This window comes from Electrophorus electricus, chromosome 22 (genome assembly GCF_041902795.1).
Source record: "Electrophorus electricus isolate QZ-2024a chromosome 22, ASM4190279v1, whole genome shotgun sequence".
Taxonomy (NCBI): Eukaryota; Metazoa; Chordata; class Actinopteri; order Gymnotiformes; family Gymnotidae; genus Electrophorus; species Electrophorus electricus.
This window is the reverse complement of record NC_137518.1, coordinates 5,587,794-5,600,510: the sequence shown is the minus strand read 5'-3', so window position 1 is coordinate 5,600,510 and position 12,717 is coordinate 5,587,794. Positions and strand designations below refer to the sequence as shown.

At 42.6% G+C, this 12,717-nt stretch overlaps 1 protein-coding gene across 1 annotated transcript; it reads left to right on the top strand.

Moving 5' to 3' along the window:
• The first annotated feature begins 622 nt into the window (after positions 1–622).
• On the top strand, positions 623–12,450 carry smarcd1 (SWI/SNF related BAF chromatin remodeling complex subunit D1). The gene is made up of 13 exons (XM_027015278.3): positions 623–833; positions 4,296–4,468; positions 4,630–4,672; positions 4,853–4,975; positions 5,543–5,665; positions 7,307–7,423; positions 7,516–7,617; positions 8,052–8,213; positions 8,301–8,398; positions 8,482–8,617; positions 10,486–10,608; positions 11,546–11,647; positions 11,940–12,450. Exons 1-13 carry the CDS (start codon positions 639–641, stop codon positions 11,991–11,993), a joined length of 1,551 nt encoding a protein of 516 aa, XP_026871079.1. The 5' UTR covers positions 623–638; the 3' UTR covers positions 11,994–12,450.
• The last annotated feature ends 267 nt before the right edge of the window (positions 12,451–12,717 follow it).

Genomic DNA, 12,717 nt, shown 5'->3' with positions numbered 1-12,717 from the left:
TTGGTCAAAAAGGGTTACTAATACTGTCTTTTCCAGTTTACTTTGTATTAATATATTATAAACATATTAGGGTACAGATTAAAATATTTTCATATTGAATATAATTCCTGTGTATTGTTACTATTATAATGTACCAAAGTTTAATCAGTTGCTGTGGATAAATATTTTCCTTTTTAAGTATTGTGAGGATTGTGTTTTTCGTGATTTTAGGTTAGGTGGTCTGACTGAAAAGGCTATTAAGGTGTAGGCAATGATGACCTCTTGTGGATATTATATACATTAACATGGCACATTACTCGTCAATAACCTATTTTTAAATGCTCGTTGAACGATTACTCGCAAATGCTGTTTTATATGATGTAATCTGAAAAAGGCAAGCATCGAGTTTAGAATGTAGCCCTGTGGGGACAGTTTCCTAGCATTTAACTTTCTCAGCATTCTAGACGGATTATGAATTATGTCTGTATTTTCTTCCCTTTAGTCTGGCTCGCTATGAAAACTATTAAAATCATGTGTACACGGAAAATCTACGCATTTCATACCTCGTTACACTGGCGACCGTCGATCCCCAGTCATGTGACAAAGGTCGGCACGCTATAGGTGGATTCTTTAGCCGGTGGTTTGTGATTCAGTAGAAGATGGCGGCGCGTGGAGGTTTTCAGCAAGCGGCATCTGGGGGTGCAGGTGGCGGCGGAGGAGGCGGAATGGGACCGGGACCACCGGTACCGGGTGGGGGGCCAGGTATGGGACCAGGAACTCCTTCAGGAAGGCTGGGACCATCGGGCGCCCAGAATCACATGTACCGATCCCCGATGCCAGGGCCTGGATACCCGGTAAGACCGAGAACAAAGGATAGGCGGGTCATAATGGGATGCAACTCCAACAAGCTAGCTAGCGTTAGCAATCATGTTATCCAGCAAAGCTGTTCTGCCCACTTTCTTCCTCTAGAATTGTCTGCGCCTGTCTACTTAAATACATTAACCGAACCCTAGTATCGAGAGCAAAGTGAAATGTGACATTCAGAATGGAGAAACCATGCAGCTGTGTTGTTGATCGAAATACTAACTAGCTAACGCTAGCTATCTTAGTTCTGTTTTCAGATATTAAAGTTAAGTTAGCTAATCTAGCTAGGTACTGATTTTAGCGGGTTACTTTGATGCTTAATTGCAAACAAAAACTCAGTAGCTAGATACAATTTCTAGCTAAAACCCGCTTAAGCGCTTTACGGTGCACGGCGACATGCTCTCTGAACTCTTCTGAATTTTCTCATTAACCTTAGTTTGTTAGCTAGGTAGTTTCCACGATAACTAATTAGCTAGCTACTTTTTTTTATTATTTTTGCGTGGCCTGCTTTGAGCAAACATTAAGAACAAACGTTGGGCTAAAGGAGCAATGCTACTAGCAGTGCTTTTGTCAGATTCTGATCTGTACTTAATTTAGGTATATTTTCGAACGTTTACCTAGTAAGTTCACATCTATCCTGTGCAAAATGGGCAGTCGTTGGAAGTCCCTTAGCGTGATAGCTAGCTAACGTCAGGTAGTTGGATAATAACTTTATCTAATTAACAGCTAGCTAGAGTTAGCTCTCAACCAACTTAGCTAGCTAATTGAGTCATGAGTCAAGTAAAGACGTCGTAGCTAACCTAGATCACTAGATAATGCCTATCTAGCTAGCTAGTTTCTATCCCCGCCCGTCACATGAAAAATAAAATGTTTATAACCAGTGTACCAGAATTTCGGATATAACCCATGTTACTGCATAACAGACGATAGGTTGTTTAGCTAGCTCGCAAGCTTAGGACTTCTCCTAAAATGAGTAACCGACGACCTGTCGCCTTTGCAATGAACACCGTGTTGCTTGGATTACTGGGTAGCTATGTCCAGCCAGAAAAATGTGCACGTTAGAAAATAGGCCAGAAAATCCACGTTAGCCACCGCTAGTTTCATTATCCCTGTATACAATGCTCCACGGTTTCGGCACCTAACCTAACCAAAAGATATGAATTATTTTACCATGCAAGAAGATTAACTTTTACTCCTAGCTCGCTAAAGCGGTATGTTTATACAAAGTAACTGACATTTACAGCATTTGGCAGACGCTCTTATCCATATCGACTTGCATATTTATTACTATGACGGTAGTAACAAACATATAGGGGAACGAACGAAGAAGATGGCAAGCAGTCAGTGATACCTGGGGGAAATTAGTGCATCTATGCTACCATAAAAGAAGCCAAGCAGAACGCGCAGGCGTTAATCCATATAGAAATTGTATGATTTCAGCAACCCCACGGGTATTGTCTTGCCGTATTTATTTACAAAAAGTGAGCAGGTAATGTGGGGAAAAATCAGCGCGAATAAGTAACCTCTATAGCTGATCAACTGGATAGTGTAATTACTCAGAATGAGTTCTGTTAGGAGTGTTGTATGAAAGGAAATTGGTCACCGTTTCTCAGACATGCCTTCCACACCTCATCTGTCAGGGACGTGCTTTCCTTTAAAGGAATGTTCTGCTCTTTCTTCTTGTGGCCTTGACGGCTTCCAGAGCAGTCGTGCCTGTGCATCAACTTGTTCAATGCAGATTCGTGCTCAATTAGAACATGCAATTGTTCAGCCTGGTTCCCAAGGTTGAAGGCAGATGTTATGAAAAGAGGCTTGAGGTCCAGTGGGTTTATATATAAATATAAATACATTTTTTGGACAAACTTCAGACCAATAGAATTTCACTGAAAAGAAAATGGAAATCTAACAGCACGCCCATTCTAGAGCAGAAACAAAAGTATGGAAAAGATTTAGCTCTGCACAAAATGGTAACATTGTGGTGTGATGGGCACAAATGCCGACCTCAAAGCGGCACCCGCACAGGTTGGCCGTACACCTGTGAGTGAGATGTGCCATCTGCAGTTTGCGGGCTCATCACACGCACGAGTTACTTGGCTATCAGAAGGTTGGAGGTGCAGCTGGGTGCATGCTGGCCCTCTCTGCCTCCCCGGGACAAGAGATCCAGTGCTTGTACGCGTGAGTGGGAGAGGCAGACGGGTGGGTGCTGTATGGATTGAGTTTAAGCGTGCACGTTCGTGCAGGGTTGTTGCGCGGGTGCACTCATGCAGTCTGAAACACGAAGTCGTTTGTTCGATTTCCTGGCACATGGCTTGGTGAGTATGCAAGTAATTCTTTGTGAATTGTGAGATTCAATTGTGAATTGGCCCCCGTATAGTGTTTTATAGTGTGAAAAAATTGTCATGCACTTTGCCTTTACATTCACTTATCAGTCACCTTGCCACGATTACTGTTTGCATTAAACTGGTTAATACTGGTGATTTTAAGAAGGTCTGGTCTGTGTTCATGTCTTTAGTTACAGATGCAGTGAAGACTAAATCATTAGCCTACATTTCAATATAAATCAAGTTAGAGAAAGTGGAACAGAACAGCCATGATCTTTTTGCACTGCAACTTGTATCTACACATTCTTGTTTGCCTCTGAAAAATCCTTCACCTCAGGGTTCTCTTGCTGATTAAATCATCTGACCTTGACTTGAGTTGTACCCAGACCCAAGTGCTATTTTCCTCTGGTGGCCAATGGCTGTATTAGTTGCTTAACCTTCCTGTCAGGTTTCCATTCGTCTTCTAGCCTCCAATCCGGTGGACATGAGTTCTGCTGCAATGTTTCAGGGTCCATGTCACCTGAATGCAGAATAGCTACATTCTGGTTTCTCTTGTTAGTCTTGTCTTTTTGCTGAAAGGAAAAAACATTATTTAAAAAAACAGCTTTCTCATGTATGGTCATGATTTGATTTATGCGCATCATACTTCATACCAGGGGAAAAGATCTATTACTCAGTACAGCTTTAATTTCAGTAGGCTAAATATTTTCCATGCAGAAAATTGCCTGATTGTACATTTGAAGTACACCAATCCCTTTTTTTTTCTTCTCCCCCCTCCTTGGATCCTATAAATGTGTTTTTTCTGAAATTTGTGATGCTTTGAATATAATACTTCTGAATGACTTAATATACATTAATAGAGAAGCTTGATTTAAATATGAAGCCATAGAGTGCTTCATATTTTTAAATGAAATACTCACAGTACACCTAGTAATACAAGAGTTTTCTTTTGCCTAAGGTGACTATGGAAATTAAAATGGCTTGTTGGTTCTCTGCACTTCAAAATGACTCACTTTGTCCCTGGCTTAAGAAAATGAAAGCTGACCCAAGGTTAATTGAGAGTAGCAGCACACAAAATTAAAGATCGCTGGCTCATCGTAGTTGACCTACTGCATTTTCCTATCATTGCAGAGGCCAGGAATGCCTCCAGCCAATCGTATGACCCCTCAGGGCCCATCCATGGGGCCTCCAGGCTTCGGGGCCAGCCCAGTGTCTCGCCCTGGCATGCCGGTCATGGATCCATCCCGCAAGAGGCCCGCTCCAACCCAGATCCAGCAGGTCCAACAGCAGAATCGTACCCAACAGTAAGTGTCTAGAAATGCTTACTGAAGAATTTGTCCTTGAAATTTTAATTGTTTTTCTGTATCTGGTATCTAGTCACTTTTCTGACTGCAGGATGTTGATCACAGTGTAAACTAATACATTTTCGCAGCCCTTTAAAATATTTTTATCACCTTTTGTGTAGTGCTAAGAAGAAAAAGATGGCAGATAAAATCCTACCTCAGAGAGTAAGTAGTCTTGAACAGTAACACTGTTTCCAAAACAGTGCTTATACAGTGCTCTTTATGGAGTGTTACTGCACAGTCCAGTTATTCCCAATGTGAGACTGTTTTTCCTGTACTTGTAACCCAGAACATGTCTGTTTTGGCCGTTTCCATGAAACCTCACTGACTGCCCCTTTGTTGCAGATCCGGGAGCTTGTCCCTGAGTCTCAGGCTTACATGGATCTACTGGCCTTTGAGAGAAAGCTGGATCAGACCATTATGCGCAAGAGGCTCGACATTCAGGAGGCACTAAAAAGACCCATCAAGGTAAACATGAGTTTTTTTGTTTAACATCCCATTGCTTCACTTGACAGAAGATATCCAGAAGCACAGGTCATCCTAGCGAGGAGACTGTAGTTTATATTCTAGGATTCTTTAGCATGCACCAGTACATCTGCTTCTTGTGAAATCTGTATTAATTGGGGCTTTACAATGTATCATTTGTTAATCATTGTTGCACTATTGGTCTTCATGATGCTGCACAAGGCTCCACATGAACTAACGAGCCTTTTGTTTTGAGAAGGCAAGAGGGGCTTGAGTACCCTGACAAGTCTGTGATGTTCCAGACAAGTGTTCTGACAAATCTCAGCATTCTCTCGATCCAACCAAATAATGGGAATGTATAACCCATCTTTAATCATGCTGCATCAAGGGTTGACCTGTGTGCATTTGTGTAGCACAAGACATTGTTAAACGTAATCACATGTAGTATTTCTGTCCATGCTGTGCAACTGTCATGTGTATGGGTCAGCACTGGTTCAAGTAAAATGACTCGAGCTTGAGGTTGATCGTAATGGCAAAAATATTGCGTGTGTGTGTGTGTGTGTTACCCAGCAAAAGAGAAAGCTTCGCATTTTTATCTCCAACACATTCAACCCTGCCAAGCCAGACGCAGAGGACGGCGAGGGCACCGTGGCATCATGGGAACTTCGAGTGGAAGGCCGTCTGCTTGAAGATGTAAGCTTATGGGATCCTAATGATGGCAGTTTCAATGATCATCTCTCTCTAGGGGTGTTTTGGCGTTTTGCCGAATGGCTTCTCTGCATGTCGGGTTCTGTGGGTTTCCGTGGTGGGTGTGTGGGCCTTGACATTTGATATTTATGGATCGTCCAGCCGGTTCTGAGGTTGAGCCCTGCAGGGTGTTTTTGGGCGGGGGAGTTCCCCCCTGCATTGGAATTTCATAGGCAACCACCTTTTAAATTGTGACACTCTTCCATGTCTTCAAGGCATAAAAAAACATTACAACTATGTGTTCACATCAAGCTACCGCTACTGTTTGTTCTCAGTTCAGTACTGTGATTGCAGTGAAGGTGTGGCTCTAGTAAGATGTTGCATTACCATCCTGCCAGCGTGTCTGTAAAGGTGATGCCAGAGAAGAGGAAACTGCAGTCCATGCACACCTTTCTTCTGTACTTGTGCATGTCTAATTGTTTGATCGGTTTATTAACAGTTACAATTCTCAGCTGTTACTTTATTATACAACTGTCACTTTTGCATAATAAAACTTGTGCCGAATTTGTCTCTTCATAAACCACCCCCAATATGTAATGCAAGTTACTTTTAAAGAAATCCATAATTCTATAATTCTCATAATTCTAACACACTATTCAATGCAAGGTTGAAAACCATTGTCAGGAGAAACAACTCAAGCCCACCAGCCATTTAAAAAGCAGAATTCAAATTGCTGTCAGGATAGATACTGGTGTGTCGGGTGTGAAAGGAAAGGCGTAGGTGGTTGGAAGAGCAAAGTGTGTAGCTGAATAGTGTCAGAAACGAGAGGGTGAAGGCAGCAGCGCTACAGCTCTGATACTGGGATCCTAGCAGTAGTGTCTAGAATCTGAATCCATGGACAATTTATATAGGTGACAATATTTTGTAAAACTGCTTGTGAGAAATTATAAATGTCTAGTAAAACATGGTGTTTTGAAAGGCAAGGCCCATTTGCTCTGTTGTCTATGAAGTATGCATTAATCACATCACATTTAAAACCAAATTGCAGACATGATTGTTTTGCTTTGTATTTTTGCATATATCGAAGTGGTGGTGACATTTAATCTTCCATATAAACAAGGCCATGTTAAATATTTTTTCAATCTTTTTATTCCAATCAAAATAACCCCTCATCTTTTGGCAGTGTATGTCTGTCTCGTTCTAAGCCAAAAAGAAACCTGTAATGCATGCTAGTTAATCACTTTTTCTAGCTGTTTAGCGATGATCATGCCAAACAGTTTGTGCCACTTGTTACCTGGCTGTTTTGTAATCAAGTCTTTTAGAAAATTCAAGCAGGCTCCTGAAGGGTCAGCTGCCACCAGCTGTCCTAGTCAGAGAAAAATCATAGAACATTTCTGTATTTTAACTTACTGAACATTCTTTTCCCTTATGTACTAGTCCTGTCTTGAGGGCAGTAGTCACTCAATGGGAGAAGTGGAATCAAAATTGCCTTTCTCTTACATGTTCAAGCAAGTCATGTGTACTTTATGGTCACGGGGGACATATTTATACTGCTGCTATAAAAATGCTGAGTAGAGTTGCTTGGATTGTTTATCAATTCTTGGCTGGCTGAAATTTCATTCCTACATGTAAAACCATCTGTTTCAGACTGCTGTATCCAAATATGAGGCCACCAAGCAGAAGAGGAAGTTCTCATCTTTCTTTAAGTCTTTAGTGATCGAGCTAGATAAAGATCTTTATGGTCCTGACAATCACTTGGTGGAGGTAAGCCGTCACGCCAGCAGGTCTTGCAGTCTACATGCCCATTTTAAAAGCAGCCATTCCTTAGCAAAGTAACGCCCCCTCGCTGTCACCAGTGGCACAGGACGCCCACGACGCAGGAGACTGACGGCTTCCAGGTGAAGAGGCCCGGGGACGTGGGCGTGCGCTGTACCGTCCTCCTGATGCTCGACTACCAGGTACCCCTGCCGCATAACGCCAGCACCAACTTGTGCCTTTCACTTCGCTTGGGTGGCTTCTGGGAACAGGACCTCAATGCACAAACCTAATGCAGCCCTCAGTCAAAGTAGAGCAGTTGGTGCAGTGTGTATTTAGAATTATATATTTTCTTTTTAAGTGTGTGTATATATAATATTTACTTAATACTGCATTTACCCTGCAGGTGGAGGGCTTTTTTATTTATTTATTTGTTTTTTTTCCCAGCCTCTTCCCTTCCCACAGTGGTCTGTCATAGTTCTTAACCAACACTAGATGTCGCCACAGTACCGATTTATTGGATTGGTGCTCAAAGCTTCCGTAGATGGGGAATAGGTTTTCCTTATGCCTTTTAGCTGTTAAGCCACAGTCAGCCTCATCAGCCAGTGCGTGTGACGGGTGGTGGTCTCTTCTGCAGCCCCCACAGTTCAAGCTGGACCCCAGGCTTGCCCGAATGCTGGGCATCCACACCCAGACCAGGCCTGTCATCATCCAGGCTCTGTGGCAGTACGTCAAGACCCACAAGCTGCAGGACCCCCACGAACGCGAGTTCATTAACTGTGACAAGTACCTCCATCAGGTAGGCTCCTTCACCTCCTTTTACCTGATGACCCTGCATCTGTCAAAATAGACAAGGGTATTTGAAATTGCTAATCATATCCTGTAGATTTTTGAGACCCACAGGATGAAGTTCTCCGAGATCCCTCAGCGACTACACGCGCTACTGATGCCTCCGGAGCCGATCATCATCAACCATGTCATAAGGTAGAATGCATCCCTTTTTTGACCATTTATTTTACACCTAAAATGTCTCTTAATCCCTCATTTGTCCGCCTGCCTGTCCCTAGCGTTGACCCCAATGACCAGAAGAAGACAGCCTGCTATGACATTGATGTGGAGGTGGACGACACACTCAAGACCCAGATGAACTCCTTCCTACTGTCCACTGCCAGTCAGCAGGAGATTGCTGGCTTGGATAACAAGGTAGGGGAAGCCGCTATACACCCCTATGTATAAAAGCTGGATCACCACTTGTTCTGAATTTTAAAAGGTGTGTGTGAGTGAGACTGTGCTTGAATAATTTTTTTTTTTTTAAAAATGAATGCGTTGTGTATGTGGGGACAACCCCCTTGGTCCCCACCCCCTCAAACCAGATCAGTGGCTCTGGAGGTTAAGCGTCCTCTGCCAGCACGTGCAGGTAAGCGTCCTCTGCCAGCACGTGATGGGGCTGTTTTAAGATTCCCTGTTGTGAAATGGTCTGCCCCAGATGTTGCAGTGAACTTTGTCTTCTAGTACTACTAGTGGAATTCCTCTTTTGCATGAGCCTGGATCCCAAACTTAAGCTATGAAGAGTAACCTCTTAAAGCCTCTTAGTGTTCTTTCCTGATCATCATTGTAATGTTTATTTACTGTTTTTTCAAGTGTGTGTGGGTTTGTTTGTTTGTTTGTTTTGTCACATACACAGCTAAGGGAAGAGAAACTAAAGTTATTAGAATATTAAGCACAATTTTACCTTAGCCATACAGGCTGTCATGGTCTGTAAATCATTAGCCAGTGGGCCTCTTGTAAAGTAGGTTCCCCTGTGTTGTGTATACATGGAGTAAATGCACACAGCAAGAATATGGCTCTGTGTGTGTGTGTGTGTGTGTGTGTGTTGGCAGAAGGTGGGAGGTTCTTGGAATCATCATGCCAAATGGCACAAGGATGTAGCACTGTTTCAAAAGTTTCCAGTCTACAGTAAAAGTACTGACTTGGATCTCTCTCTCTCTCTCTCTTTGTCTGTCTGTGTCAGACTGTACTGACTTCATGCTACTTGGATGTAATCAATGAAGTCTCCTGGCACAGCATCCTGGCTGCTTCATTGCTAATAATTTCTGCTTGCCTGAAGTCCTGGTGTCTCAGGTTTCAAATAAAACCAGTCGGTGTGAACAAAATACCCATAACACTCAGCACCCTGGCCGAGAGTACAATCAGTGAGCGTAACCACAATCTGTGCGGGGCTGATTGCTTGGACTCCAGAACCAGTGGAACTGCCCTCTCGTGCAGCCTTGTCTGCTTTTGTTTGGTCCAGCACTACAGGGTAGCGTGCTAGCACTGTTTTCTTTATGGCATGAAGATGTCGCACACCCAGTTTCCCCCCCACATGCATCAAAGGGCAGCCCATCTTCCGCCTGCATGCTTTGGAATGTTCTCAGTTTGTGCGGCGACATATGGAGTTGCACAATAGAAATTGTACAATCAAGGGAGTGTCTTGGGAAAGTCTTCCATTGATCTGTTGATGCTTCGTACACTCTTTGTCTTGTTTTGGCCTGACAGAGGTGTACTGGAATCAGTCCCAGTAAGATGATTTTGACTTAACTGCATCTTTTTGACAGAGTTACTAGAATGAGCCTCTGAGTAGGTAAACTATTCTGTAGCGCTTTTATTTATTTTTTATTTTTTGGAAACACTGCTAAACTAATGATTATGGTCTTGAGATTCAGGGACATGCTTTCACCATTAAGTCTAGTCTAGAATTCAATTACTACTTCCTGCTGGCACCCTCTTCTCTCTCTAAAAAGGGGGAACAGAAGGGTCCTTGAGTGCTCTTTGCCATGATGGAAAGCTTAGCATATTTGTCTTTTTTACGCTTTGTTTCCTTTTAAGCCTATTTGTTCTCACTGTAATGTCATGTCTCGTTTATCACTGGTCGGTTTGCAGTTATCTGCTTCCATTGTTCAGCACCAGTCATTTAACCTAAAATATTTACTGCATGTTGACTGTCTCTCAATCTTTTCAGAGATGGCTATACTATAAATTATAATGTCTTAACAATGGTGACTTTATTATTATTTATTTTTATATCCTTTTAGATCCATGAGACCATTGAAACCATCAATCAGCTGAAGACCCAGAGGGAGTTCATGCTAAGCTTTGCCCGTGACCCTCAGGGCTTCATTAACGACTGGCTGCAGTCCCAGTGCAGGGACCTCAAAGTAAGCCCACAGCTGATCCGCCAAAGGAACATGGTTGAAATGTATAGCTGTGAAACTTCTGGTTGAAAAAAGTGCAGTTCCTGGTTCTCTTTGCTCCGATTCCTTAGACTGTTAACCCTGTCTATCATTCAGAACGCTTACAAACTGTGCCAGGCATCATTAGTTAACTGCTTGATGCTACAGAACTGTTTGGCATTGAATGCCTTAAAACTAATCAGTGAACACCACCTGTGTTTAAGTTAACGTTGTGAACTCACTCGCACGCTGTGCAATAAACCTTGGTTTAAGGTCAGCAATCTAAAAACAAAAAGATAGGTCCCAGATGGGGATGTGGATAGTTAGATATGCACTGTTGGAGTCTGGTCAGAAAAGAAGCTGCTATCGCTAGTTGTTCTTGGAAACTTCCTAGTCCTGATCTAGCAGCTCTACAGATTGGTTATGTTTTTTTTTTTCATTCATATTAAGTCATGGTTAAAAGGTACATGTTTGGTGGGCAGTGAGATTCTGATCCAGAGTGAGCAACCTGTTCATTTTATGGCTTAAGAGTATAGAGGGCTTGGTTAACCTTCGTCCTGAGGCTTTCATCAGTGCTCATGGCTGTATTCTTGACACGGCCATTTCTTGGTGGTGGGCCAGTTCCTGACTGACTGGACTTTTAATAGGAGGCATAAAGGAGGGGGGGTGTACTCATGCTTGAGTAATTCATGGCCAAAGGTTGCTGATGTTTTCACTTTTACCTCATTTAAAATCTGCTATTTTGTGTAAAAGTGCATATTGAGCTTTTGTATGTGCACACTGAAGGTTTTCAAATGGATCGGTTGTTAGAAAATTAAAGTTGTAAAAAAAGTAATTCCAACACTGACAACATTGCTAAAGGCTGAAAAATAATGGGCTTATCTTTGAATGTCTGATCATGAAATTTTACCGTCACGTGTAGACAATGACGGACGTGGTAGGAAACCCAGAAGAAGAGAGAAGAGCAGAGTTCTACTTCCAACCATGGGCTCAAGAAGCTGTGTGCCGTTACTTCTACTCTAAGGTATGGCCCGACCCCATCTGCACTGCCTGCAGCAATTCACCATCGATGGCAGGGCTTGTGTTTTTGTGGGAATGAAGGAATGCTAAGGGTAACGACACTGGTGTCACGTTTGGGGCAGTTTCAAACACATCCTTAACTTGGTAGTCATATTGGTCATTGGCAAATACATTTTGTAGCTCCACCTAAAGTCTTTCATGTGACTAAATCCGTCTGCCCACACAATCCGCGGCAGACCCAAAGACTATTCCACTAAGAATTTCTGCTTCAAATGGCATGTTCGTTTTACTTACAGGTCCAGCAGAGAAGACAGGAGCTGGAGCAAGCTTTGGGCATCAGGAACACATAAGCAGGAAATGGACCCCCAAAAGAACCATGAACAGAGAGCACTCTGCCCAGCAGTGAGGTTTGGGCCATTGCTGCTGGACAGGGCCGCTGTCTTTGGTTTCAAATTGGTGACGTTAATTTGAAGTTTAATTGCCAGAACTCCAAGTGCTGCTAGGTAGGAGAACTGGTTAGGCTCCTCTTCATCTGAACAGGCATGATTTTTGCTTGGTTTGGTACCACTCACACCTAATAGCCCTTTGAATTGACCTTGTCTCTCTTTCTCTGGTCCTTGTGTCCTATTGACCCCTTTTGAGTAGAGAGAAAATTGACTCCAACCTTTTAACATGCTGTAAGTAAAGTTGTTCCCAAATGTTGAAGTGACTGATACAAATGGCGAATGAACTCTGTCAAAAATGCTTAAGGGTTTGTTTTGTTTTTTGGGGTTTTTTTGCTTTTTTTTTTTTTTTTTTTTTTTTTTTGTCACCTCACAAGCTATCAAAAGTAATAACATTCAGTTGTATTTTATTCTTGGACTGAGAGGATGATGCATGTTTCCATTTGAAAAAAATAATAATAATAATAATTGAAAACTAATAATTGCTGAGCATGTGTGGGTGCTGGGGTTGGCTGCCTCCGGCAGTATTGAGGGCTGGTGGACATGGCACTGTTCTCTTCTGAAGTGCTAAACAGCTTAGCGGCACATGGAAAGCTTAGGTTTTCCTCGCAGAAAGAGAATTTTCAGTTGG